Source organism: Macaca fascicularis, chromosome 3 (genome assembly GCF_037993035.2).
Source record: "Macaca fascicularis isolate 582-1 chromosome 3, T2T-MFA8v1.1".
Lineage (NCBI taxonomy): Eukaryota > Metazoa > Chordata > Mammalia > Primates > Cercopithecidae > Macaca > Macaca fascicularis.
Genome location: NC_088377.1, coordinates 51,581,519 through 51,604,823, shown reverse-complemented (window position 1 = coordinate 51,604,823; position 23,305 = coordinate 51,581,519). Strand labels below are relative to the sequence as shown.

Here is a 23,305-nt window from a genome sequence, read left to right as displayed (position 1 = left end):
TGCCATTGCACTCCAGCCTGGGCGACAGAGTGAGAGCCTGCCTTAAAAATAATAATAATAAATAATAATAATAAATACAAATTGGCCAGGCAGGGTGGCTCATGCCTGTAATCCCAGCATCTTGGGAGGCCAAGGCAGGCGGATCATGAGGTCAGGAGTTCAAGACCAGCCTGACCAATATGGTGAAACTCCGTCTCTACTAAAAATGCAAAAATTAGCCAGGTGTGGTGGTGCACGCCTGTAGTCCCAGCTACTTGGGAGGCTGCGGCAGAAGAATTGCTTGAACCAGGGAAGCGGAGGTTGCAGTGAGCCGAGATCGTACCACTGCATTCCAGCCTAGGTGACAGAGTGAGACTCCATCTCAAAAAAAAAAAAAAATCAACGGTAGGACATATTCCGTTTTCAAAAAAGAGTTACATTATGGGATACAGGTGCATCATAGAAGGAAACATGGCAGCACAGTGCTGCTAAGGTGTCAGGGAGAGTGGAAGAGTACTAGGAATGAGGCTGAGAAGAGAGGTGGTCAGATCCAAGAAGGCTGAGAACACAGGGCTGGGAGCCTTTCTGTCCTGCTGGGCTGGGAATGCCCTGAAGGCCTCAGTCTGCTAACTGGGAAGCTAGGGAGGGAAGGCAAGAGCCAATATCACACCACTGCACTCCAGCCTGGGCAACAAGAGCGAGACTTCGTCTCAAAAAAAAAAAAAAAAAAGAAAAAGAAAAAAGAAAAAAAAAGAAAAGCTGTTAGCCTGAACTGGAGGAGCTGAGAGGCAGAGGCAGAGAGAATGTCTCCTTCCCAAAGCAGGAGGTGCGGCCAGAATCAAAGAAATGCACAGACTTGAGAGCTGAGTGGGAACGGAGGCCCATACATCATGAGGGGGCTCTGAATAGGTGCAGAAAAAGGCCTGCAATGGGGATTAAGAGTGAGATTATGGGCTGGGCATGGTGGCTCATGCCTATAATCCCAGCACTTTAGGAGGCCGAGGCAGGCAGATCACTTGAGGTCAGGAGTTCGAGACCAGACTGGCCAACATGGCGAAACTCCATCCCTACTAAAAATATAAAACTTAGCCTGGCGTGGTGGTGGTGCCTATAACCCCAGCTACCAGGGAGGCTGAGGCAGGAGAATCCCTTGAACCTGGGAGATGGATGTTGCAGTGAGCTGAGACTGCACCACTGCACTCCAGCCTGGGCAGACAGAGTGAGATTCTGTCTCAAAAATAAAAACAAAAAAAGACAAATAGACAATAATGATGGATTGGGACAGGGAAATATCCTGGAAGAACACACCCTGCCCCTGCTCCCTGCCGAGTTATCGAGTTATGTAGAGAAAAAGCAGCAGAGATTGAGTGTGGAAGAGTACAGTGGGAAGAGGGAGGAAAGGGAAATTTTAGACGACAAAGTTTTATTATTTTTGAGACAAGGTCTTGCTCTGTCACCCAGGCTAGAATGCAGTGGTGCAATCGACCTCCTGGACTCAAGTGATCCTCCCACCTCGGCCTTCCGAGTAGCTGGTACTACAGATGAGCACCACCACATTGAGTTAATTTTTCAGTTTTTTGTAGAGACAGGGGTCTTGCTATGTTACCCAGGCTGGTCTTGAACTCCTGGACTCAAGCAATCCTCCTGTCTCGGCCACCCAAAGTGCTAGGATTACAGGAGCAAGCCACCATGTCCAGCCCAAAATTTTAGACGTAAACTTACCAGGACTGCTAATTGCATGTGGAGGTCATTGCAACTGTAAGCTCCAGTGAAATCTCTGGCAAGAAAGTATCCTGACAGATACGGAGATCAAGGACAGACCAGCAGTTATCTTCAGGCGGAGGAGGAGAAAATGAAGGTGAACCAAAGAGAGAGAAAATAAACCAGGGGGCCAGGCGCAGTGGCTCATGCCTGTAATCCCAGCACTTTGGGTGGCCAAGGCGGGCAGATCACGCGGTCAGGAGTTCGAGACCAGCCTGGCCAACATGGTGAAACCCTGTCTCTACAAAAGATAGAAAAAAAAAAAAAATTAGCCGGGCATGGTGGCACACGCCTGTAATCCCAGCTACAGGCTGGAGGCTGAGGCAGGAGAATCGCTTGAACCTGGGAAGCAGAGGTTGCAGTGAGCCGAGATCATGCCACTGCACGCCAGCCTGAGAGACAGGGAAAGACTCCATCTCAAAGGGGAGGGGAGGGGAGGGGAGAAGAGGGGAGAAGAGGAGAGAAGAGGGGAGAAGAGGGGAGAAAGAAGAGAAGAGAAGTAGAAGAGAAGAGAAGAGAAGAGAAGAGAAGAGAAGAGAAGAGAAGAGAAGAGAAGAGAAGAGAAGAGAAGAGAAACCAGGGAAGTCAAAGAGAACCTCCAAGTTCAGGGCAGAGAATGTGATCAGGACCGCAGAGGGGAGAGACGGGTCCTGGGCGAAGGCTGCCAGGCTTCGCAATGATGAGGGAGAAGACACCCTGGAGGTGTGGAGAAAAGGTCTCACTGCAGTAGGGGACATGGTGACTGTGTGCAGGGCTCTGTCCACTTCTCAGGATGGGGAAGGGAAGATGGGATGGGAGGGGAATGGAAGAGAGGATGGGACGGGAAGGGAAAAAGGGAGATGCTTCCATCTTTGGATTATAGCCAATTATCTCTAGGGTTTATTGTCTGTTTGCTAAATAGAACGAAAGGTCCATGACAGCCCGGGCAACAAAATAAGATCCTGTCTCAAAAAAAAAAAAAAAAAAAAAAAATTATTGTGTTGGCACAAGTCTGCAGTCCCAGCTACTCAGGAGGCTGAGGTAGGAAGATCGATTGGACCCAGGAGTTTGAGCCATGATTGTGCCACTGCACCCCTGCCCAAGTGACAGAGCAAGACCCTGCCCCTAAAATTTTTAAAAATAAAGCTCCAAAAATAAAGATAAAAACAAAAAATATATAAAAACAAATAAAATAAAAACAGAAAAAATAACTAAAATCACAAAACAAAACAAAACAAAACAAAACAAAACAAAAAGTCCCAGGAGGGCAAGGACAATGAAATCAGGCTGTTTGTTGTTCTGTTGTATTCTGTTGTATCCGCAGGGTCTGGAACAGTACCTGGCACATTAAGGAATTAAATCAATATTTGGCCAGGCTTGGCGGATCACATGTATAATCCCAGCACTTTGGGAGGTCAAGGCTGGAGGATGGCTTGAGTCCAGGAGTTCAAGAGCAGCCTGGGCAACACAGTGCAACCCCATTTCTACAAAAAATACAAAAATTAGCCAGGCATGGTGGCATTCCCCCTTGTAGCCTCAGCTACTCTGGAGGCTAAGTGGGACAGGATTGCTCGAGCCCAGGATTTTTTTTTTTTTTTTAAGACCAAGTCTCACTCTGTCACCCAGGCTAGAGTACAGTGGCATGATCTCAGCTCACTGCAACCTCTGCCTCCCAGGTTCAAGCGATTCTCATGCCTCAGCCTCCCGAGTAGCTGGGACTACAGGCGTGAGCCACCACCCCGGCTAATTTTTGTACTTTTAATAGAGATGGGGTTTCACCATGTTGGCCAGTCTGGTCTCGAACTCCTGACCTCAGGTGATCCACCCACCTCAGTCTCACAAAGTGCTGGGACTGCAGGCATGAGCCACCGTGCCCAGCCAAACCCAGCAGTTTAAGGTTGCAGTGAACTATGATTGTACCATTGCACTCCAGCCTGGATGACAGAGCGAGACCTTGTCTCGAAAAAAAAAATCAATATTTGTCTAATGGAGTTGTTAACCATTCTTGGGGGATGGGAAGACAGTTGAGAAAATGTGTGAGAGTGAGAGGTGTGGAAGACTCACCACGGTGAATGCATTGAAAACAGTCCTGCCTCTGCTACCCCCCGGATTGAGGGTGAAACCTCCCACTCTTCCCCATCCCACTGCAAGGTAGCCAGCCTGCCCCAGATTCCAACACTGCCCATGTACCTTCTTCACTCGAAGGGCCGTGATCACATGGCTTTCATCATACTCCCATTTGGAACGTACATCTGGAAAGGAAAAGTATTTAAGAACTGAATTTGCAAAGGAACATACTACCAAACTACTTAGAGGACTTATGTCATCATCAACGTCTGTTTGTTTGGCAGTTAAGGGATAGTCATTGTCAGTTTGAAACTTGAGATGTGGGGCCAGGTGTGGTGGCTCGCACCTATAATCCCATCACTTTGGGAGGCCAAGGCGGGTGGATCACTTGAGGCCAGGAGCTCAAGACCAGCCTGGCCAACATGGCAAAATTCCATCTCCACTAAAAATACAAAAATTAGCCAGCTGTGGTGGCAGCATCTATAGTCCCAGCTACTCAGGAGGCTGAAGGAGGAGAATCATTTAAATCTAGGAGGCGGAGGTTGCAGTGAGCCAAGTTCGCACCATTGCATTCCAGCCTGGGTGACAGAGCAAGATTCTGTCTCATAAATAAGTAACTAAGGGAAGGGGAAGGAAGAAATCAAATTTGAAGTGAGCTCACGCTAAATCCCCATCCAAGCTGGAAAGCAGTGGCATGATCTCGGCTCACTGCAATCTCCATCTCCCGGGTTCAAGCGATTTTCCTGCCTCAGCCTCCCCAGTAACTGGGACCACAGGCATGTGCCACCATGCCCGGCTAATTTTTGTATTTTTAGTAGAGACAGGGTTTCACCATGTTGGCCAGGCTGGTCTCGAACTCCTGACCTCAACTGATCCGCCCACCTGGGTCTCCCAAAACGCTGGGATTACAGGCACAAGCCATCACACCTGGCGTCTTATCTAAAGCAGCAATCGCCAACCTTTTTGGCACCAGGGACTAGTTTCACGGAAGACAATTTTTCCACGGAACAGGGCAGTGGGCAGGCGGGTGGGGATGGTTTGGGGATAACTTGAGCGCATTACATTTTTTGTGCAATTTATTTCTATTATTATTACATTGTAATATATAATAAAGTAATTCTACCACCATGTAGGATCAGTGGGAGTCCTGAGCTTGTTTTCCTGCAACTAGACAGTCCCATCTGGGGGTGACAGGAGACAGTGACAGATCATCAGACGTTAGATTCTCATAAGGAGCGAGCAACTTAGATCCCTCACATGTACAGTTCACAGTAGCGTTTGTGCTCCTATGAGAATCTAATGTTGCTGATGATCTGACAGCAGCAAGTGGAGCTCAGGTGGTAATGCAAGCCATGGGGAGTGGCTGTAAATACGGATGAAGTTTGTTTTTTTTTCCTTTTTTTGAGACAGGGTCTCACTCTGTCACCCAGGCTGGAACGCAGTGGCACAACCTTGGCTCACTCCAACCTCCGCCTCCTGGGTTCCAGCAATTCTCATGCCTCAGCCTCCCGAGTAGCTGGAATTATAGGCATGCACCACCACAGCTAATTTTTTTTTGTATTTTTAGTAGAGATGGGGTTTTGCCCTTTTGGCCCGGCTGGTCTTGAACTCCTGGCCTCAAGTGATTCGCCCACCTTGGCCTTCCAAAGTGCTGGGATTACAGGTGTGTGCCACCACACCTGGCCCAGGGACCCCTGTTCTAAAGTCATTCATACCCCCTCCCAGAAGTTTGTTAACTCATCAAAAATAATGTTTGAAGGACACTGTGTTCGACCTCCTTCACTTTTTTCCAAGTACTTACCAAATAAACAGAGATAGTTGGGTTCGGTTAATCTGGAGAGTTTTGTGGCCTGATTCAGGATGTTGTAAAGCTCTGTCGGTTCACACAAAAGCAAACCAGGCATCCTGCTGGGAAGAATCAGTAACACACAAGTGTAACACGCCTCTTTCTATTTTAGATGAACGGCCACAAAGTGATATATTGAATTAAGCTCTTTCTTAACATACCTTCAAACAAAGATGACAGTAATCATGTAAGTGATCAGGAAGGCTTCAAAACTGTATAGTGAAATATAGTGTGCAGAGGAGAATAAAATCTTAAATACAACATATCTAGCCAGGTGTGGTGGCTCACGCCTATAATCCCAGCACTTTGGGAGGCCGAGGCAGGTGGATCACCTGAGGTCAGGAGTTTGAGACCAGCCTGACCAACATGGTGAAACCCCGTCTCTACTAAAAACACAAAAATTAGGCAGGTATGGTGGCAAGTGCCTGTAATCCCAGCTACTTAGGAGGCTGAGGCAGGAGAATCGCTTGAACCTGGAAGGCAGAGGTTACAGTGAGCCAAGATTGCACCACTGCACCCCAGCCTGGGTGACAGAGTAAGACTCCATCTCAAAAAAAAAAAAAAAAAGTGTAGTAAAATGTGAGCAGAGAATAAAATATTGAATACAAGATTATCTGAGCCATATACATATCACATGGGCTGTAAAACAGCTGCCAGTTCATTTGCTTATTTAGCAAATAATTACTGAGCACCTACTATGTCCCAGAGCACTGGAAATAACTGTAGCAAACAAAACCTGCCTTCATGCAGGTTACAGTCTAGCATGGAATGCAGACACTTACAGAAAAAACTGCAAGACATTAGAGCACTATAAAAGATATTGGGGCCATGCACGGTGATTCATGTCTGCAATCTCAGCACTTGGGGAGGCCTAGGCAGGAGGATTGCTTGACCCCAGGAATTCAAGACCAGCCTGGACCACACAGCAAGGCCCTGTAATACAAATTAGCTGGGCGTGGTGGTATACACCTATAGTCCCAGCTACTGAGGAGACCAAGGTGGGGGAATTGCTCGAGGCCAGGAGTTCAAGACCAGCCTGGACAACATAGTGAGACCCTATCTCTTAAAAAAAAAAAAACTAAACTAAAAACTAGCCAGGTGTGGTGGCACACACCTGTGGCCCCAGCAACTCAGGAGGCTGAGGTGGGAGAATCACTTGAGCCTGGGAGGTGGGGCTGCAGTAAGCCGTGATCACACCAACACAATCCCACCTGGGCAACAGAGTGAGACCCTGTCTTGAAAGAAAAAAAAAAAAAAAAAAAAGAAGGATCAGCTGTGCGTGGTGGCTCACTGGCTCACACCTGTAATCCCAGTACTTTGCAAGGCCGAGGCAGGCAGATCACCTGAGGTCGGAGTTCAAGACCAGCCTGGCCAACATGGCAAAACTCCGTCTCTACTAAAAATACAAACATTAGTTGGGTGTGGTGGTGCACACCTGTGGTCCCACCTACTTGGGAGGCTGAGGCAGGAGAACTACTTGAACTGAGGAGGCGGAGGTTGCAGTGAGCCGAGACTGCATTACTACACTCCAGGCTGGGTGACAGAGCAACTTCGTCTCAAAAAACAAAAAAGTAGGATCCACTGTGACAGGAGTACCTAACAGGAGGTTCTCACCTAGCTGGGGGAATAGGACAAGTGTTGTCTGAGGATGTGACTGCTAAACTGAGACAGGAGGCTGGGCAAGAGGAGCAGTGAGAGAGGGTGAAACAGAGGATAAGAACATTCTGCCGGGAGGAGGGACAAGTGCAGTACCTAAGACAGTTCAAAGGAGCCTGGTATGGCTCCGCTAAAAGCTTGATAAGACACTGCAGAGGCCAACACAGGTGGCCTCTGTGTTAAGGATCCCAACAGTCATGGTTGGGTGGAGAATCGCTGATGTGTAGAGAGCTAGGTTCGGGCTCCCATTGTCCTCTCTTGGGACACTGGCTCCTGGGCCCAGTTGTTTCTGGAAGGGTCAGGCCTGTGCAGCAGCTTCCTGCAGGAAAGCTTTTATTTTTGAGACAGGGTCTTGTGCTGTCATCCAGGCTGGAGTACAGTGGTGTGTTTATGGCTAACTGCAGCCTCAAACTCCAGGGCTCAAGCAATCCTCTGGTCTCAGCCTCCCTAGTAGCTGAGACTACAAGGGTATGCCATCATGCCTTTTGAATTTTGTGGAGATGGGCAACACTATGCCCAGTCCGGTCTCAAACTCCTGTCCACAAGTGATCCTCCCGCCTCGGCCTCCCAAAGTGCTGGCATTACAGGTGTGAGCCACTGCACCTGGCCAGCTATCTTTTAGCAAGAGGGCTAGAAGGAGAGCAGAGTGGAGCCTCTGTAGGCCAGTGGGGGGTGGCGAAGGGGAGAAGTTGAGTCCAGGGGTAATCTTGCTCTAAATGGTTAGGCTCCACTTCAGGGTTACCAGACATTGCTCCTGGGAAATGCCAGCACCTCAACTTAAACCTCAGATCCTTCTCACCTCCTCAAAGACTTCAGTTCTCAGCACCCCTCCACAGCATCAACAGTTTCAGCCTCCACATGGGTCCCTCCTGTCGACATGCAACCATCGTCTTGTACCTATCTCTGTTCTTCTTTCCAGCAGAAGCGTGCAAAGAGAAACACCACCTCTCAAAAGCATGGTGTTTCATTTACCGCCTCCACTTCCTCTCCTCCAATTACACTGACTCTGAAGTCAAACTCTTTTAGGTCTGAATCCTGGTTCTGCCATTTACTATCAGCCTCCTGGCACTAGGGAGTGGTTAGCCTCTCTGCGCCTCAGTCCCCACCTCTGTAAAACGGGGGTGAGAATAATATTGCCACTTCTATATAATGAGGGTGACAGTAACCTGCCTGGTGTGTGTGTATTCATGAAGTCACATTTGTCAGGCATTCTTTTTTTTTTTTTTTTTTTTGAGACGGAGTCTCGCTCTGTCGCCCAGGCTGGAGTGCAGTGGCGCGATCTCGGCTCACTGCAAGCTCCGCCTCCCGGGTTCACGCCATTCTCCTGCCTCAGCCTCCCGAGTAGCTGGGACTACAGGCGCCCACAACCGCGCCCGGCTAATTTTTTTTTTTTTTGTATTTTTAGTAGAGATGGGGTTTCACCGTGGTCTCGATCTCCTGACCTTGTGATCCGCCCGCCTCGGCCTCCCAAAGTGCTGGGATTACAGGCGTGAGCCACCGCGCCCGGCCTTGTCAGGCATTCTAAAGCAGGGAGGAAATTACAGAGTATTGGCCATTGGCGTAACCTACTCTTTGGAGCTGCTGCCTTTTTTTGAGACAAGGTCTTGCTCTGTTGCCCATGTTGGAGTGCAGTGGCACTATCATAGCTTGCTGCAGCCTCAACCTCCTGGGCTCAAGCGATCCTCCTACCTCTGACTCCTGAGTAACTGGAACTACGGCCACCATGGCCGGCTACTTTTTTTTAAGAGATGGGGTCTCACTATGTTGCCCAGGCTGGTTCCCCTGGAGCTTCCTACCCTACCAAACCACAAAGACTGCTCTGTATCAAAGTCATCAACAATGTCCATCTTGCCTAAGCCATTGGTCACTTCTCTCTGTGCTCGAATGCCCCTCTTAGGAGCAGGTAACACAGTTGAGAGTTCCCCAGACACTCCTCTCCCAGGAAACTGTACTCTCCAAGCTTCCCGTCTTCCTCGCAGACTGTTCCTCTCCAACTTTGCATGGAAGAATGCCCCCGGGCTTACTTTCCTTTTTTCTGCTTTATCTACATACTCGCTCTAGGGCAGGGTTTCTCAACCTTGACACCACTGACATCGGGGCCAGATAACTCTATGTGCGGGGAGCTGGCCTGGGCACTGCAGGATGTTGAGTGGCATCCCTGGTCTCTACCTGGTGGATGCCAGAAGCAAACTGTACCTCTTCCCATCACCAGTAACAGAAAATATCTCCAGACATCGCCAAGGGCCCCCTGGAAAAAGGGGGCAAGATCACCCCTGGCTGAGGATCAACACTCTGAGACCTAGAGTCACAGTGATTCATCCAGTTCCCTGAATACCACACACGCACCAATGATTCCCAAATTTTATCCCACCTCGACCTGTCTACTGAGCTCCAGACTCTACCAGGATGCCTGGTGGACATCACAAATACAGCATGACCGAAATACAACTTCAGTGCACTCATGCCCACACCTCCAGTACCTGCTCGTCATTTAGCCTTCTCAGTCTCAATCAACAGCACCATGATCCACCCAGTTGCTTGGGCCCAATGACCTCATTCCTCTTTCCCTCACATCCAGTCTCTGAGCTCTGCCTCCTTCATGTATTCCAAGTCCATCCACTTCTCTCCATCTCCAGGGGTACCATCTTGGTCCAAGACACTATTATCTCTCTCCTGATGAGGCAGTACTGCCCAACTGGATTTACTAGCTTCCTCCTTTCTCCCTCCAGTTTCATCGTCACACAGTAGTCTGCGCAATCTTTAAAATCTGAGTAGGGTCATTGTCTTTACCTCGCTATCACCTGAAGTTATCCTGCTCATTTGCTTATTTATTGTCTCCTGGTTTCTCAGGAAGGGCCTTGCCTGTCTTGTCCACTGCGAGGTCCTCACCCAGTACCCCAGATTTACGTGCTGCAAAGTAATAGTCAATGAACACATGTGGAAAGAATACATGATTGTCAGTTACCATTATGCCCTGTCCCAACGCCACCATCTTGACCTGCCGTCATACTTTTTCCACATGTGGATTCCTCTTACAGACCTCCTCACTCCCACCCCCAAGTCAGGTTCCACATCCTCTGTCTCTGAAAGCCAGGCCCTTTTGGTAGTCGTGAGTACAGAGGAGAGAGGTGGGCTTTGTGTCTAGTCCTAAAACCTCATTAAGCAAAATGAAAAGCTGGTTCCTAACCCATCTGATCTATGGCTCATAGCCCATCCTCAGCTCCTACCTACTTTCTCCCATTGCTAACTCCATCTCCTTACTCACTAGCCAAAGAATCGTCTCTGGTCCTATAGATAAAAACCCAGCCCCGGCCGGGCGCGGTGGCTCAAGCCTGTAATCCCGGCACTTTGGGAGGCCGAGACGGGTGGATCACGAGGTCAGGAGATCAAGACCACCCTGGCTAACACAGTGAAACCCCGTCTCTACTAAAAACTACCAAAAAAAAAAAAAAAAAAAAAACAACTAGCCAGGTGAGGTGGTGGGTGCCTGTAGTCCCAGCTACTCGGGAGGCTGAGGCAGGAGAATGGCATGAACCCAGGAGGCGGAGCTTGCAGTGAGCCGAGATCGTGCCACTGTACTCCACACTGGGCAACAGAGCAAGACTCTGTCTCAAAAAAAAAAAAAAAAAAAAAAAAAAAACCCAGCCCCAAGGATCTCCTTCTGCAGATCCTTTTCCTTCTCAAAGGACTCCACCTGGTCAAGCAGGAACAGCCCCTCACCCACTGGTAAAGTACTGGAAGGATGAGAGTAGTCCCTGAACCTAACAGCATGATTCCAAGAGAAGATGCATCCCTGTGAACTGAAATTAGGGCACCTCTAACCTTGGGTAAGTTGAGGACTGAGCACGGGTAACCATCCCATTTGGTGCTACTCTGAAGCCTGCAGAGTTTATTTATTTACTTATTTTTTTGAGACAGAGTCTTGCTCTGCCCCCAGGATAGAGTGCAGTGGGACAATCTTGGCTCACTGTAACCTCCACCTCCTGGGTTCAAGTGATTCTCTCACCTCAGCCTCCCAAGTAGCTGGGATTACTACAGGTGCCTGCCACCACGCCCAGCTAATTTTTGTATTTTTAGTAGTGACTGGGTTTCACCATGTTGGCCAGGCTGGCCTCAAACTCCTGACCTCAAGTGATCCGCCTGCCTCAGCCTCCCAAAGTGCTGGGATTACAGGCGTGAACTACCACACCTGGCCCCTGAAGAGTTTAGATGTCCTTAGCTCCACACCATTTGAGCCCTCAAGGATATTCTGATGTATCATGCATTTACACAAAACTATTAAAGTAATATAGATGAGTTTTTGCCAAAAGTATTTTCCTTTGTGAATCCATTAAGCCACTTTAATTCCTTAATTGATTTTCTGTATGTCACAATTAGCCAGTTTCAATTTTTTTTCTCTCAATTTTGATTAAATTTATTTCTCCCAAGATCAAGTCTTTTCCATGTGAATTTTGTTGTTGTTGTTGTTGTTATTGTTTTGAGCCACCTCGCCCGGCCTGTATTAATTACTTATACCAAGTCTCATTTTCCTGGTGACCTGTTCAAAACAGTAGAGTCAAAATGGCAAGTTTAGAACATTCTCCTTTATACAGGACTCTTTCAACACAGGACAGCTCTTCTCAAGAGACTCTTGGTGGGGTGTAGTAGCTCACACCAGTAATCCCTGCATTTTGGGTGTCTAAGGCAAAAGGAACTCCCAACCTCAGGTGATCTGTCCGCCTCGGCCTCCCAAAGTGCTGGGATTACAGGCGTAAGCCACCATGCCCAGCCCAAAGACACACTCTCAAGAAAGCAGGGTGCTAGCACAGGCCTTGTCCCTGCACATAGTACACCCACCAGGGGGAAGGTCTGTCACCTTCCATATGACCTAGTCTGGCCTTCAAAGCAGGGGTTCATGTGTGGCTCTCTCCCCGAGTCAGCCCAGCATGGTCCAGAAGCAGCTGGGCTGGCAAGCTCCCCTCTAGCAACAGCATGTGTCTATATTTGGGGAAAACAGCCAACCAGGAAGGGATGTTTCATTACAGGTTGCCAGAGCCTGTGACTAAGCGGGGACCCAGCCAGCTCCAACTCATGTCCCTGCCTCCCTGTGTCTACCCAACACCCAGGGGACTTCCATCCTGACAAACGTTGGAGGTTTCAGAGGCTGGGCCTGACCACAGGCTTCTCATAGGAGTTCCAGGACACCACGGGCTTGACCCAGTGCTCAGCTGCCAAGCCACCCCAACCCCCCAGACAGTCCAGGTAGACACAATTGATGGGCATTTGCTTCTGGTGGAGAAGAGACAACAGTTGATGATCCTGGAGAAGCCAGACCATGAGCTTCACTTTGGGATCCTGGCTCAGGCTGACCAGCACAGGTAAAGGTCAGGGTCCACAGCCAATCCCCACCACTGTTCTGGTTCTTGGTGGGAAGCTCAGGCTGTGCCAGGATGACCAGGGCCCAAACACAGCGACAGGCATCAATGCCCTCACCTGTCAGCTGAGAGAATAACACACACTGGGAAAGCTGGAGGATCATTCAAGAGCTAAATGATATAAATTGCCTAGCAGTGGGCCTGACACATGGCGGGAGCTTAGGAAATAAAATTCCTTTACTCCTACCTCTCAAGTTTCTTTCCCTGAAACAGGGGCTCACTCTGTTGCCCAGGCTGGCGTGCAGTGGCACAATCATGGCTCACCGCAGCCTCAAGCTCCTGGGCTCAAGCAATCCTCCCACCTCAGCCTCCTGAGTAGCTGAGGCTACAGGTGCATGCCACCACACCTAAGTTTTTATTTTTTGTAGAGACAGGGTCTCGCTTCTGGAAGAGAACAACGGGGAAGAACAGAGAGGTCTGAAGGAATGTGGGGGTGTTTGGTTCTGTGGGATGACATGAGCCTCTCCTGTCATCCCAGAAAAACCTCCTTACTCCTTATGTGACTTCAAGGCTGTCAGGACCAGCTTTATGTCTGGGAATTGAATGACATTCTTGAGGATGGCCTCAAGGAGAGCTAGCTAACTCTGTCACATTTGGGTTAAATTTTGTTTTGCTGTTTTCTCTTAGAGATAGGGTCTCACTGTGTTGCCCAGGCTGGAGTGCAGTGGCGTGATCATCACTCACTTCAGCCTCCGACTCCTGGGCTCAAGTGAGCCTCCCACCTCAGCCTTCCGAGTAGCTGGACTACAAGTGTGCGCCATCATGCCCACCTTTTTTTTTTTTTTTTTTTTTGAGACGGAATCTTGCCCTGTTGCCTAGGCTATAGTGCAGTGGTACGATCTCGGCTCACCACAACCTCCACCTCCCTGGTTCAAGTGATTCTCCTAGTAGCTGGGGTTACTGGTGCCTGCCACCACTCCCGGCTAACTTTTATATTTTTAGTAGAGAAGGGGTTTCACCACATTGGCCAGGCTGGTCTTGAACTCCTGACCTCATGATTCGCCCACCTCAGCATCCCAAAGTGCTGGGATTACAGGTGTGAACCACTGCGCCTGGCCAACTAATTTTTTTTTTAGTTTCTGCAGAGACAGGGTCTATGTTTTCCAGGCTGGTCTTGGACTCCCGGGCTCAAGTGATCTTCCTGCCTCAGCCTCCCAAAGTGCTGGGATTACAGGCGTGAGCCACCGCGCCCAGCCGAGGGTCAGGATCTTAAGGGATTTGGTACGGTCTTTCCTCAATCCCAGCTTGACACATTCTTTGTGGCCTGAACCTTGACAAAGCTGGATAATACAGTTCCAGGCCACAACACCCCTAGAGCTGTGGAGGCTGCAGAAGTGGGCCTGAAATCTGTCTCTTAGCTCAGAGGGACACCAGGTCCCACTGGCACAGAAAAAAGAAAGAGGGAGCTGGAGGAGGCCAGGGCCATCATAACCTCCTAACTTTGCCTTGATCATCGCTAGTATCTACTATCACCTTTTTTCTTTTTGTGACAGTCTCTCTGTTGCCGAAGCTGGGGTGCAGTGGTGCAATCTCAGCTCACTGCAACCTTCGCCTCCCAGGTTCAAGCAATTCTCCTGCCCCAGCCTCCCAAGTAGTAGGGACTACATGCGTACACCACCATGACAGGCTAATTTTTGTATTTTTATAGAGACAGGGTTTCCCCATGTAGGCCAGGCTGGTCTCAAACTCCCGACCTCAGGTGATCCACCTGCCTCGGCTTCCCAAAGTGTTGGGATTACAGGCCTTAGCCACAGCACCTGGCCTCCATCACTAGTATCTCTATATTTTAGGGGAAGCAGGTATGGATCAGAGGCCTCGATCCAGCCGCCCACATCCCTGCTCCCTACCTTAGATCCTGCTATCAATTACATGTCCCCAAACCTAAGCCCACTCGACCCCTGAGAGGTACCCTAGTGATCCTGTGAGGGTAACAGGTCTACTCGTAGGGCAACTAGGCTCTTGGTGGGGGGAAGGGGCGGGGTCTGGGAACTATAGCACACTCTCTCAAAGACAGTGACCACCACCTCTGGCTCACTTCCTCCGACTCTGTCTCCGGGGCCTGCTTTACCTCGGCTCCCTGATTGGGCTCAGGCCTCACCTTCCACTTCTCTGACTTGAGCTCACGGCCCTGACCAGGCTCTGACCCGGCTTTGCTCCCCCGTCCCAGGCCTCAGGCTGCTCTGCCTGACAGAAGGGTTCACTGCAGACTCAGATCTGCCACAATCAGCGACTGTCAGCTCTTGGGAGCCCCCTGGTGGCTCTGCTGTGGCCAGTCCAACACCTCCTGGTTGTTCTGCTGGGATCTTTCCTGGAAAGCCAAATCCTTTGACTTCCAGCCCGCAGGAGGCCCAAGTAAAAGTTAAAGCTATTTATCTAAGGCCAGGCACAGTGGCTCACACCTGTCATTCCAGCACTTTGGGAGGCTGAGGTGGGAGGATCACGAAGTCAGGAGTTCAAGCCCAGCCTGACCAACATGGTAAAACCTGATCTCTACTAAAAATACAAAATTGGCCAGGCGTGATGGTGCATGCTTGTAATCCCAGCTACTCAGGAGGCTGAGGCAGGAGAATTGCTTGAACCTGGGAGATGGAGGTTACAGTGAGCTGAGATCACACCACTGCACTCCAGCCTGGGCAATACAGTGAGACTCTGTCCCCCCTCCCCCCCAAAAAAAAGAAAAGAAAAAAGCTATTTATCTAAATATGGTTGTTTTAAAAATACAAGTCCCCAACTTCCAATATCCTAGAGCAGCTACAGAAAAATAAGTAAAACTCCCAGGCAAGGCAGAATGATAACCACCTTTCTAACCCCTTGTTTTAGCTCCAGGGATCCAAAAGGAGAGGTTTAAAATACTTCACTTGGCTAGGCATGGTGGCTCACACTTGTAATCCCAGCACTTTGGGAGGCTGAGCTGGGAGAATCACTTGAGGCCAGGAGTTCAAAACCAGCCTGAGCAATATAGTAAGATCCCCTCCTCTCCAAAAAAAAAAATTAAAATAGTAAAATACTTCACTTGATCTGACTTTAGGGTTGAAGAGAAGTTAGGTTAGTATATAATGTGTGCACCTAATACCAAAATCTGATAGCATATGACTGTGATCTAAGCCCACTGTAAGTTACAAAATGATGAGTACATCTGGGTGTGTAGGGGTGTGGTGAGGAGGGTATGCTATGCTTTGAAAATGGTTTGTCCCCACCAAAACTCATGCTGAGGCTTGCTCCCCAATGTGGTAGTATTAGGAGGTGGTGCCTGTAAGAGGTGATTTGGCTATGAAGATGGATGAATGTCTTCTCCAGGGAATGGACTAGTTCTTGAGAACAGGTTGTTATAAAGCGAGGTTACCTCCTGCATTTTCCCTTTGCCACACCTAATTCCCCATCTCCACCACCATGTTATGATGCAGATGCAGCCCTCACCAGAAGCCAACCCAATCTGGAACTTCCCAGCCTCCAGAACTGTAAGCTAAATAAACTTCTTTGCTACATAATTACCCAGTCTCAAGTATTCTGTGATAGCAACAGAAAAGAGACTAAGACGGGCTGTCAACATATTTGTATATTTTCCTATCCGATGATAAACAGGCATAGCAACTTTACGATCATAGAAATCAGGAAATAGCTCTCTTGGCGGATGAACGGAAAGCAGCATGAGAGAACTTTCTGGAATGATGGCAATGTTTTAGTTTGTTTTGGGTGGTCGTTACAAGGTTGGAATTTGTCAAAACCAAACTGAGGCCGGGCGCGGTGGCTCACGCCTGTAATCCCAGCACTTTGGGAGGCCGAGGCGGGCGGATCACAAGGTCAGATTGAGACCACGGTGAAACCCCGTCTCTACTAAAAATACAAAAAATTAGCCGGGCGCGGTTGTGGGCGCCTGTAGTCCCAGCTACTCGGGAGGCTGAGGCAGGAGAATGGCGTGAACCCGGGAGGCGGAGCTTGCAGTGAGCTGAGATCCGGCCACTGTACTCCAGCCTGGGCGACAGAGCGAGACTCCGTCTCAAAAAAAAAAAAAAAAAAACTGAACACTTAAGACTTGTATACTTTACTGTATGAAAACTGTAAATCAATAAAAAAAATAGTAATTCCCAGCCGGGCATGGTGGCTCACGCCTGTAATCCCAGCACTTTGGGAGGCTGAGGCGGGCAGATCACGAGGTCAGGAGATCCAGACCATCCTGGCTAACACAGTGAAACCCCGTCTCTACTAAAATACAAAAAATTAGCCGGGCGTGGTGGTACGCGCCTGTAGTCCCAGCTACTCGGAGGCTGAGGCAGGAGAATGGCGTGAACCCGGAAGGTGGAGCTTGCAGTGAGCCAAGATCACGCCACTGCACTCCAGCCTGGGCAACAAAGCGAGACTCTGTCTCAAAAAAAAAAAAAAAAAAAGTAATTCCCTTGTGATCGATGTGTTTCAGTGTTCCAGGATGTGAATATGCAGGTGCATGTGTGTGCATGTACACATGTGTGCGAGTATGTAGAGGTCTGTGACCTTCCTATGGGGTCTGGGCTATAGAAAACTATGTGAACTTGAGAACACAGCAAGTACACACTACAGAATTTCACCTTGGTCCTCACAGCCACTAGCTAATCCCATTCTTGTTTTTCCACATTTGACCAGCATTTTCTCAGTGATCACAACTGTTATCCAAACCAAATTCTCTTTGGGAACAACTTCTCGAATTTTCTAGTCTTGCCTGGGAAGGTTAAGGCCACTGGCTGTGAGTCACCCTCCTCCACCAACTGCTCCCTGGGTGCCCTTACATGCTTTTTTTTTTTAGACGGAGTCTCACTCTGTCACCCAGGATGGAATGCAGTGGCACGATCTCAGCTCACTACAACCTCTCCCTCCAGGGTTCAATCGATTTTCCTGCCTCAGCCTCCCAAGTAGCCAGGACTACAGGCACGTACCACCACTCCCGGCTAATTTTTTGTATCTTTAGTAGAGACAGGGTTTCACCATGTTGGCCAGGCTGGTCTCAAACCCCTGACCTCAGGTGATCCACCCACCTCGGCCTCCCAAAGTGCTGGGATTACAGGCATGAGCCACCACACCTGGCACTTATGTGCTTTTCCCCACAGTCCAAGGGATAAGCAACCTCTGATCTCATCCAATTTCACCTAATCTCTCTCATTCTCCTTTCAGCATCTCAAAGCTCTATTAGCATCTTTCTCTCTGATTCCAAACATTCCCAAGTCTCTGCTTTCTTGGAACAATTCATGAAACCAGAAGCTACTAAGTAGCTTGACCTGTGCCCTCTGAAGCTTGTGCAGGCACAGAGGCTGGTGCTGGGCCTCGGGCTGGAAATCCGAGGCTGGCGTGAGGCTGGCGAACTGTTGGCAAAGCAAGAGGCACCTGCATTTGAAATGGCCTGCACCCCCAGAATCTGTTGGGGCAAAGGATGCCTAAGTGTTTCCTGTAGACCAGATGTGGACCAGGCAGGGGAGAAGGCCAACTAGAAGCTATTTTACTCATTTTTATTTTACTTTTTTGAGATGGAGTCTCACTTTCTGTCACCCAGGCTGAAGTGCAGTCTTGGCTCACTGCAACCTCAGACTCAGTTCAAGCCATTCTGTCCCAGCTTCTCGAGTAACTGGGATTACAGGCACCTGCCACCACACCTGATTTTTTGTATTTTTAGCAGAGACGGGGTTTCACCATGTTGGGCAGGCTGGTCTCAAACTCCTGACCTCAGGTGATCTGCCTGCCTCAGCCTCCCAAAGTGCTAGGATCACAGGCGTGAGCCACCGCGCCCCGCCGAGAAGCCATTTTAAAGGAACTTTGCCCAAGAGGGCCACCTAGAGGGACAATAGGCCAACGGCATGTGGTGGAGGATTCCAGAAGCCAGGGGCTGACGGAGGAATTGAAAGCAGCAAGATTGAGACGGCCACCTGGATCACGGGAAACGGAGGTAAGACAGACCCCCAGAAGCACTGCATGGGAGAGTCAGTTACAAATTCCCATCAAGCTGAGACAGTAACAAGGCCAGATGTCGAAGGCACTTTTCTTGCCCCATCTCTACTCTTATAACCCCCTCTGCCAACACAGGATGCCTCAGAAGCCACAGTCGGCCTGGGGTGGGGTGGGATGGAAGAGGAAACAAACAGAAGTCAACTACTGTCCTCCTCCTACGTGGGAGCCCAAAGAAAGCTTGAGAGGGGAAGAGAAGCAGCTTTACCTTTGAATTAAATTCCTAGTTTTGATTATTAACGTGAACCGGACACTGTGGCCATTGCAGTGAGCCTGTCCTGGTAACCAGATGGAATCCAAGGGCAAGCAAAGATTTAAAGACAGAAAGCTGTTGTATGATTGGATTCTACTTCTTGACTGTGGAAACCCTGCTTGTTCAATAAAGTTTTATTTGCAAAACACCAAGTAAAATCAATGCCTACCACACAGTGCTTGAAACAGCAGCCATTAAGACTGTTGTTAATTACCTTGGTATTTCCTTAGAGAGAGGCAGATAGGAGCTGAATGTGAGGCCTTTTTTTTTTTTCCCTTTGAGATAGGGTCTCATTCTGTCACCCAGACTGGGGTGCAGCTCACGGCAGCCTCGACCTCCCAGCCTCAATTTCCCTGCCTCAGCTTCCTGAGTAACTGGGACCACAGGCACATACCACCATGACTGGCTTATTTTTATTATTTGTAGACAGGGTCTCCCTGTGTTGCCTAGGCTGGTCTCAAACTCCTGGGCTCAAGTGATCCTCCCACCTTGGCCTTCCAGAGTGGTGGGATAACAGGCAAGAGTCACTGCACCCGGCCAAATGTGAGGCTTTTCTGGTAGTCAAGTTGTTTGGGATGGCCCAAGTAGAAGGCTTGGGAGGTAGCCTTCTGTGGAAGGCTCTTCTGTGGAAGAGGAACTCAGGAGGAATGTGGAGGGAACTGAATTCCAGATGTGGGAGCGAGCCTGACAATCTGTGATTCCAGTTTATTGCTCATGGTCTCAACGCTCCCCCTTTACAGAGGTGACTTCTGCCCTGGCCTCTGAGTTTCAATCCCACCGTTCTTTTTTTTCCTTAAATGAGACAAATCTTGCTCTGTCACCCATGTCAGAATGCAGTGGTGCAATCATGGCTCACTGCAGCCTCTACCTCTCCAGATCGCTTAAACTCAAGCGATCATTCCGTGTCAGCCTCTCAGGTAGTTGGGACTACAAGTGCACACCACCATGCCCAGAGAATTTTTGTATTTTGTAGAAACCAGGTTTTGCCATGTTATCCAGGTGGATCCTGAATTCCTGAGCTCAAATGATCGTGCGTGTTGGATACTCAAAGTGCTGGGATTACAGGCATGAGCCTGGCCCAGACCACTGACGGACAACTCAGCATCACTCCCAATTAAGCCCATCTAAAATGGAGCTCTTTGGTGTAACCCGACTTCCCTCTTTATGTACTTTCCACACCCCTTTCATTCATTCCTCAAACCCAGATGAGCACGACTCTCACCCATTCTTCCCATGACACTTCTCCCACACTGGCCCCACCCACTCCATTTCTATGGCCACCACCATAATTCAGACCTTTGTCATCCATAAAATAGATTCCTAAACAATCTCCCTGCCCTCTTTTTTTTTCTCTGGGAATCCTTAGCATGTGAGGTCAGTCAAATCTTCCTCAAACCCAGTTCTGGCCGTGTCACAAAAGCCTCTGATTGGCAGGCACAGTGGCTCATGCCTGTAATTCCAGCACTTTGGGAGGCGGACTCGGGCAGATCACTTGAGGTCAGGAATTCGAGACCAGCCTGGCCAACATGACAAATCCCTGTCTCTGCTAAAAATATAAAAGTTAGCCAGGTGTGGTGGTGCATACCTGTAACCCCTGCTACTCAGGAGGCTGAGGCAGGAGAATCGCATGAACCCAGAGGCGGAGGTTGCAGTGAGCCAAAATCACGCCACTGCACTCCAGCCTGGGCAACAGAGTGAGGCTCCATCTCAAAACAAAAACAAAAACAAAAACACTTGCTTCCCAAGAAATGAAATACAAACTCATAGGACCAGCACAATCTAGTTTTTCCCAATCTGCTGTTTCCAGCTGTAACTAAAACCATTCAACTCTCCTCAAATTCACTGAGGTCCACTCTCAGCCCAGTCACATGCTGGACAAAAAAAAGGCACAGAGATGAAAGAGTACCAGGCTCCGAGGTGCTCTTAGTTCTAATTTACAGAGGAGTAAATAATTACCAGAGTATGCAGTCAGTGATAAGGGACACTGCTTGTCCTAATGTCCCCATTCCAAAATAAATGATCTATTTACTGTCCCCTGAATACTGGCCTATGCTTATTTTTTCCCCCTCCAGGTTATTTGGCCCTTTTTCTCCTCCTCTCCTGTCTAAACATTTCCTATTGTTAAATATCCAGGTCCTAGTGCCCCTCCTTTGACAATTCCGATTCCCAGGCAAAGGATCTCTCCCTCCTCTGGAATTAAAAGTTCCATTGAAAAACACCTACTCTATTCTTCCAGCATGTCTCAGCTTATCTGCTTTGTGTGTGTGCGCTTCTGAGACAGAATTTCGCTCGTCACCCAGGCTGCAGTGCAATGGCACACTCTCGGCTCACAGCAACCTCCATCTCCCGGTTCAAGCAATTCTCCTGCCTCAGTCTCCCAAGTAGCTGGGACTACAGGCACATGCCACCATGCCCGGCTACTTTTTGCATTTTTAGTACAGATGGGGTTTCGCCATGTTGGCCAGACTGGTCTCAAACTCCTGACCTCAGGTGATTCACCCGCCTCGGCCTCCCAAAGTGCTGGGATTACAGGCGTGAGTCATCGCACCTGGCGCTTTTTTTTTTTTTTTTTTTTTGAGTCTTTCTCTGTCGCCCAAGCTGGAGTGCAGTGAGGTGATGAGGTGATCTCGGCTCAATGCAACCTCCACCTCTGGGGTTCAAGCGATTCTCCTGCCTCAGCCTCCAGAGTAGTTGGGGCTACAGGTGTGCACCACCATGCTGGGCTAATTTTTACATGTTTAGTAGAGACGGGGTTTCACCATTTTTGGCCAGGTTAGTCTCGAACTCCTGGCCTCAAGTAATCCATTTCAGCCTCCCAAAGTGCTGGGATTACAGGCATAAGCCACCTTGCCTGGCGGTGTTTGTTTTTTAATTTTAAAAATATACACAAGGGCGGGCACGGTGGCTCACGCCTGTAATCCCAGCTCTTTGGGAGGCTGAAACGGGTGGATCACAAGGTCAGGAGTTCGAGACCAGTCTGATCAACATGGTGAAACCCTGTCTGTACTAAAAACAAAAAAATTAGCCAGGTGTGATGGCACGCTAATCTCAGCTACTCAGGAGAATAAGGCAGGAGAACTGCTTGAATCTGGGAGGCAGAGGCTGCAGTGAGCAGAGATTGTGCACTGCACTCCAGCCTGGATGACAAAGACTGTCTCAAAAAAATAAAAATTAACATTAAAAAAATCTATTATATATACATATATATAGAGAGAGATGGGAGGTCTCACTATGTTGCCCAGGTTAGTCTCACACTTCTGGCCTCAAGCAATCCTCCCGCCTTGGCCTCCCAAAGTGCTAGGATTACAGGCATGACCCACTATATGGGGCCACATCTCAGCTTTGGAAGGTCCTCTCTCACACAGCGCCTACCCCCATCCCAATCCTGGGTTAAACGTACCTCCTCTGCGTCCCTACAGCACTTCACACTTCTATTGTTGTTCATTTGTGCTGCTTGCAATTTACTTGTCTCTCCCACTAGACTGAGCTCCCTAAAGGCAAAGAATGTGTAGATCCTGTTCACAGCAGAACACTCAGCTCCCAAATTGGGCTGGCGTATCTTTTTTGAAAATTTTTTTTCTTTTAAAAATGAAATATAGAGATTGGGTCTTGCTCTGTTGGGATTACAGGCGTGAGCCACTGCCCCCAGCCAGGCTGGCATATCTTAGCAGTTCAATAAAGAAGTGGAAGAGAGGAAGGAGAGTACAGCAGTCGCCATAAACTCTCTTGTATTGATACTTTTTTTTTTTCCCCAAGATAGAGTTTTGCTCTTGTTGCCCAGGCTGGAGTGCATTGGCGCAATCTTGGCCTCTGCCTCCCAGGTTCAAGAGATTCTCTTGCCTCAGTCTCCCAAGTAACTGAAATTACAGGCGTACGCCACGACGCCCGGCGAATTTTTTGTATTTTTTGTATGAATTTTTTGTACGAACCCAAGGGTCTCTGCAACTTGGGGGACGACGGCCCGGATCTGAGGAGATGACCCCTTCCTCCCACCCCGCCCAAGGACTCTCAGCCTCCCCAGCCCGTGCCTTTCCGGAGCTCAGAGCCCCCGCTGGTCTCCAGGGGCGGAAGGGATAGGTTTGGGTGAGGACAGGGTCTCGGGTCTGGGACTCACTCCACCTCCCGGGCTGCGCGACTCTGGCCAGGTTCCCTGTCCGAGCCTCTCTGCCTGGGACCCCACCTGGAAAAATGGCTCCTCTAAGGCGCTTCCAGCCTAAAGCCCGTCCTCTTCTACCTCTTGGGTGCGGACTGCCCCTCCCACTCCGACCACAGGTCCCCCACCGGCCACGCTGTGACCCAGCCAAACACCAGTGTTGCCAGGGGCGTCTCGGAACCTTCCTTTCCGACTCCCGGAAGTGGCCGTGATCTCACGAAATCCCGGAG

General features: G+C 49.3%; 1 protein-coding gene across 35 annotated transcripts in view; it reads right to left on the bottom strand.

Moving 5' to 3' along the window:
* STYXL1 (serine/threonine/tyrosine interacting like 1) overlaps nucleotides 1–23,305 on the bottom strand; it is a 56,293-nt gene that overhangs the window by 32,274 nt on the left and 714 nt on the right. For 4 of the 35 annotated variants that reach the window (XM_065541760.2, XM_045389655.2, XM_045389657.3 and 1 more), the window contains exons 1-4: nucleotides 23,037–23,121; nucleotides 5,794–5,844; nucleotides 5,588–5,694; nucleotides 3,910–3,971 (exon numbers count right to left, since the gene is read on the bottom strand). In XM_065541760.2, the coding sequence (XP_065397832.1) occupies nucleotides 3,910–3,971; nucleotides 5,588–5,690 (165 nt within the window). In that variant the 5' untranslated portion in view covers nucleotides 5,691–5,694; nucleotides 5,794–5,844; nucleotides 23,037–23,121. Of the gene's footprint in view, nucleotides 1–1,701; nucleotides 1,982–3,909; nucleotides 3,972–5,587; nucleotides 5,695–5,793; nucleotides 5,845–8,087; nucleotides 8,106–22,851; nucleotides 23,280–23,305 lie in introns of those variants that run through there. The other 31 variants (XM_065541761.2, XM_065541790.1, XM_065541787.1 and 28 more) reach the window with 22 other exon arrangements.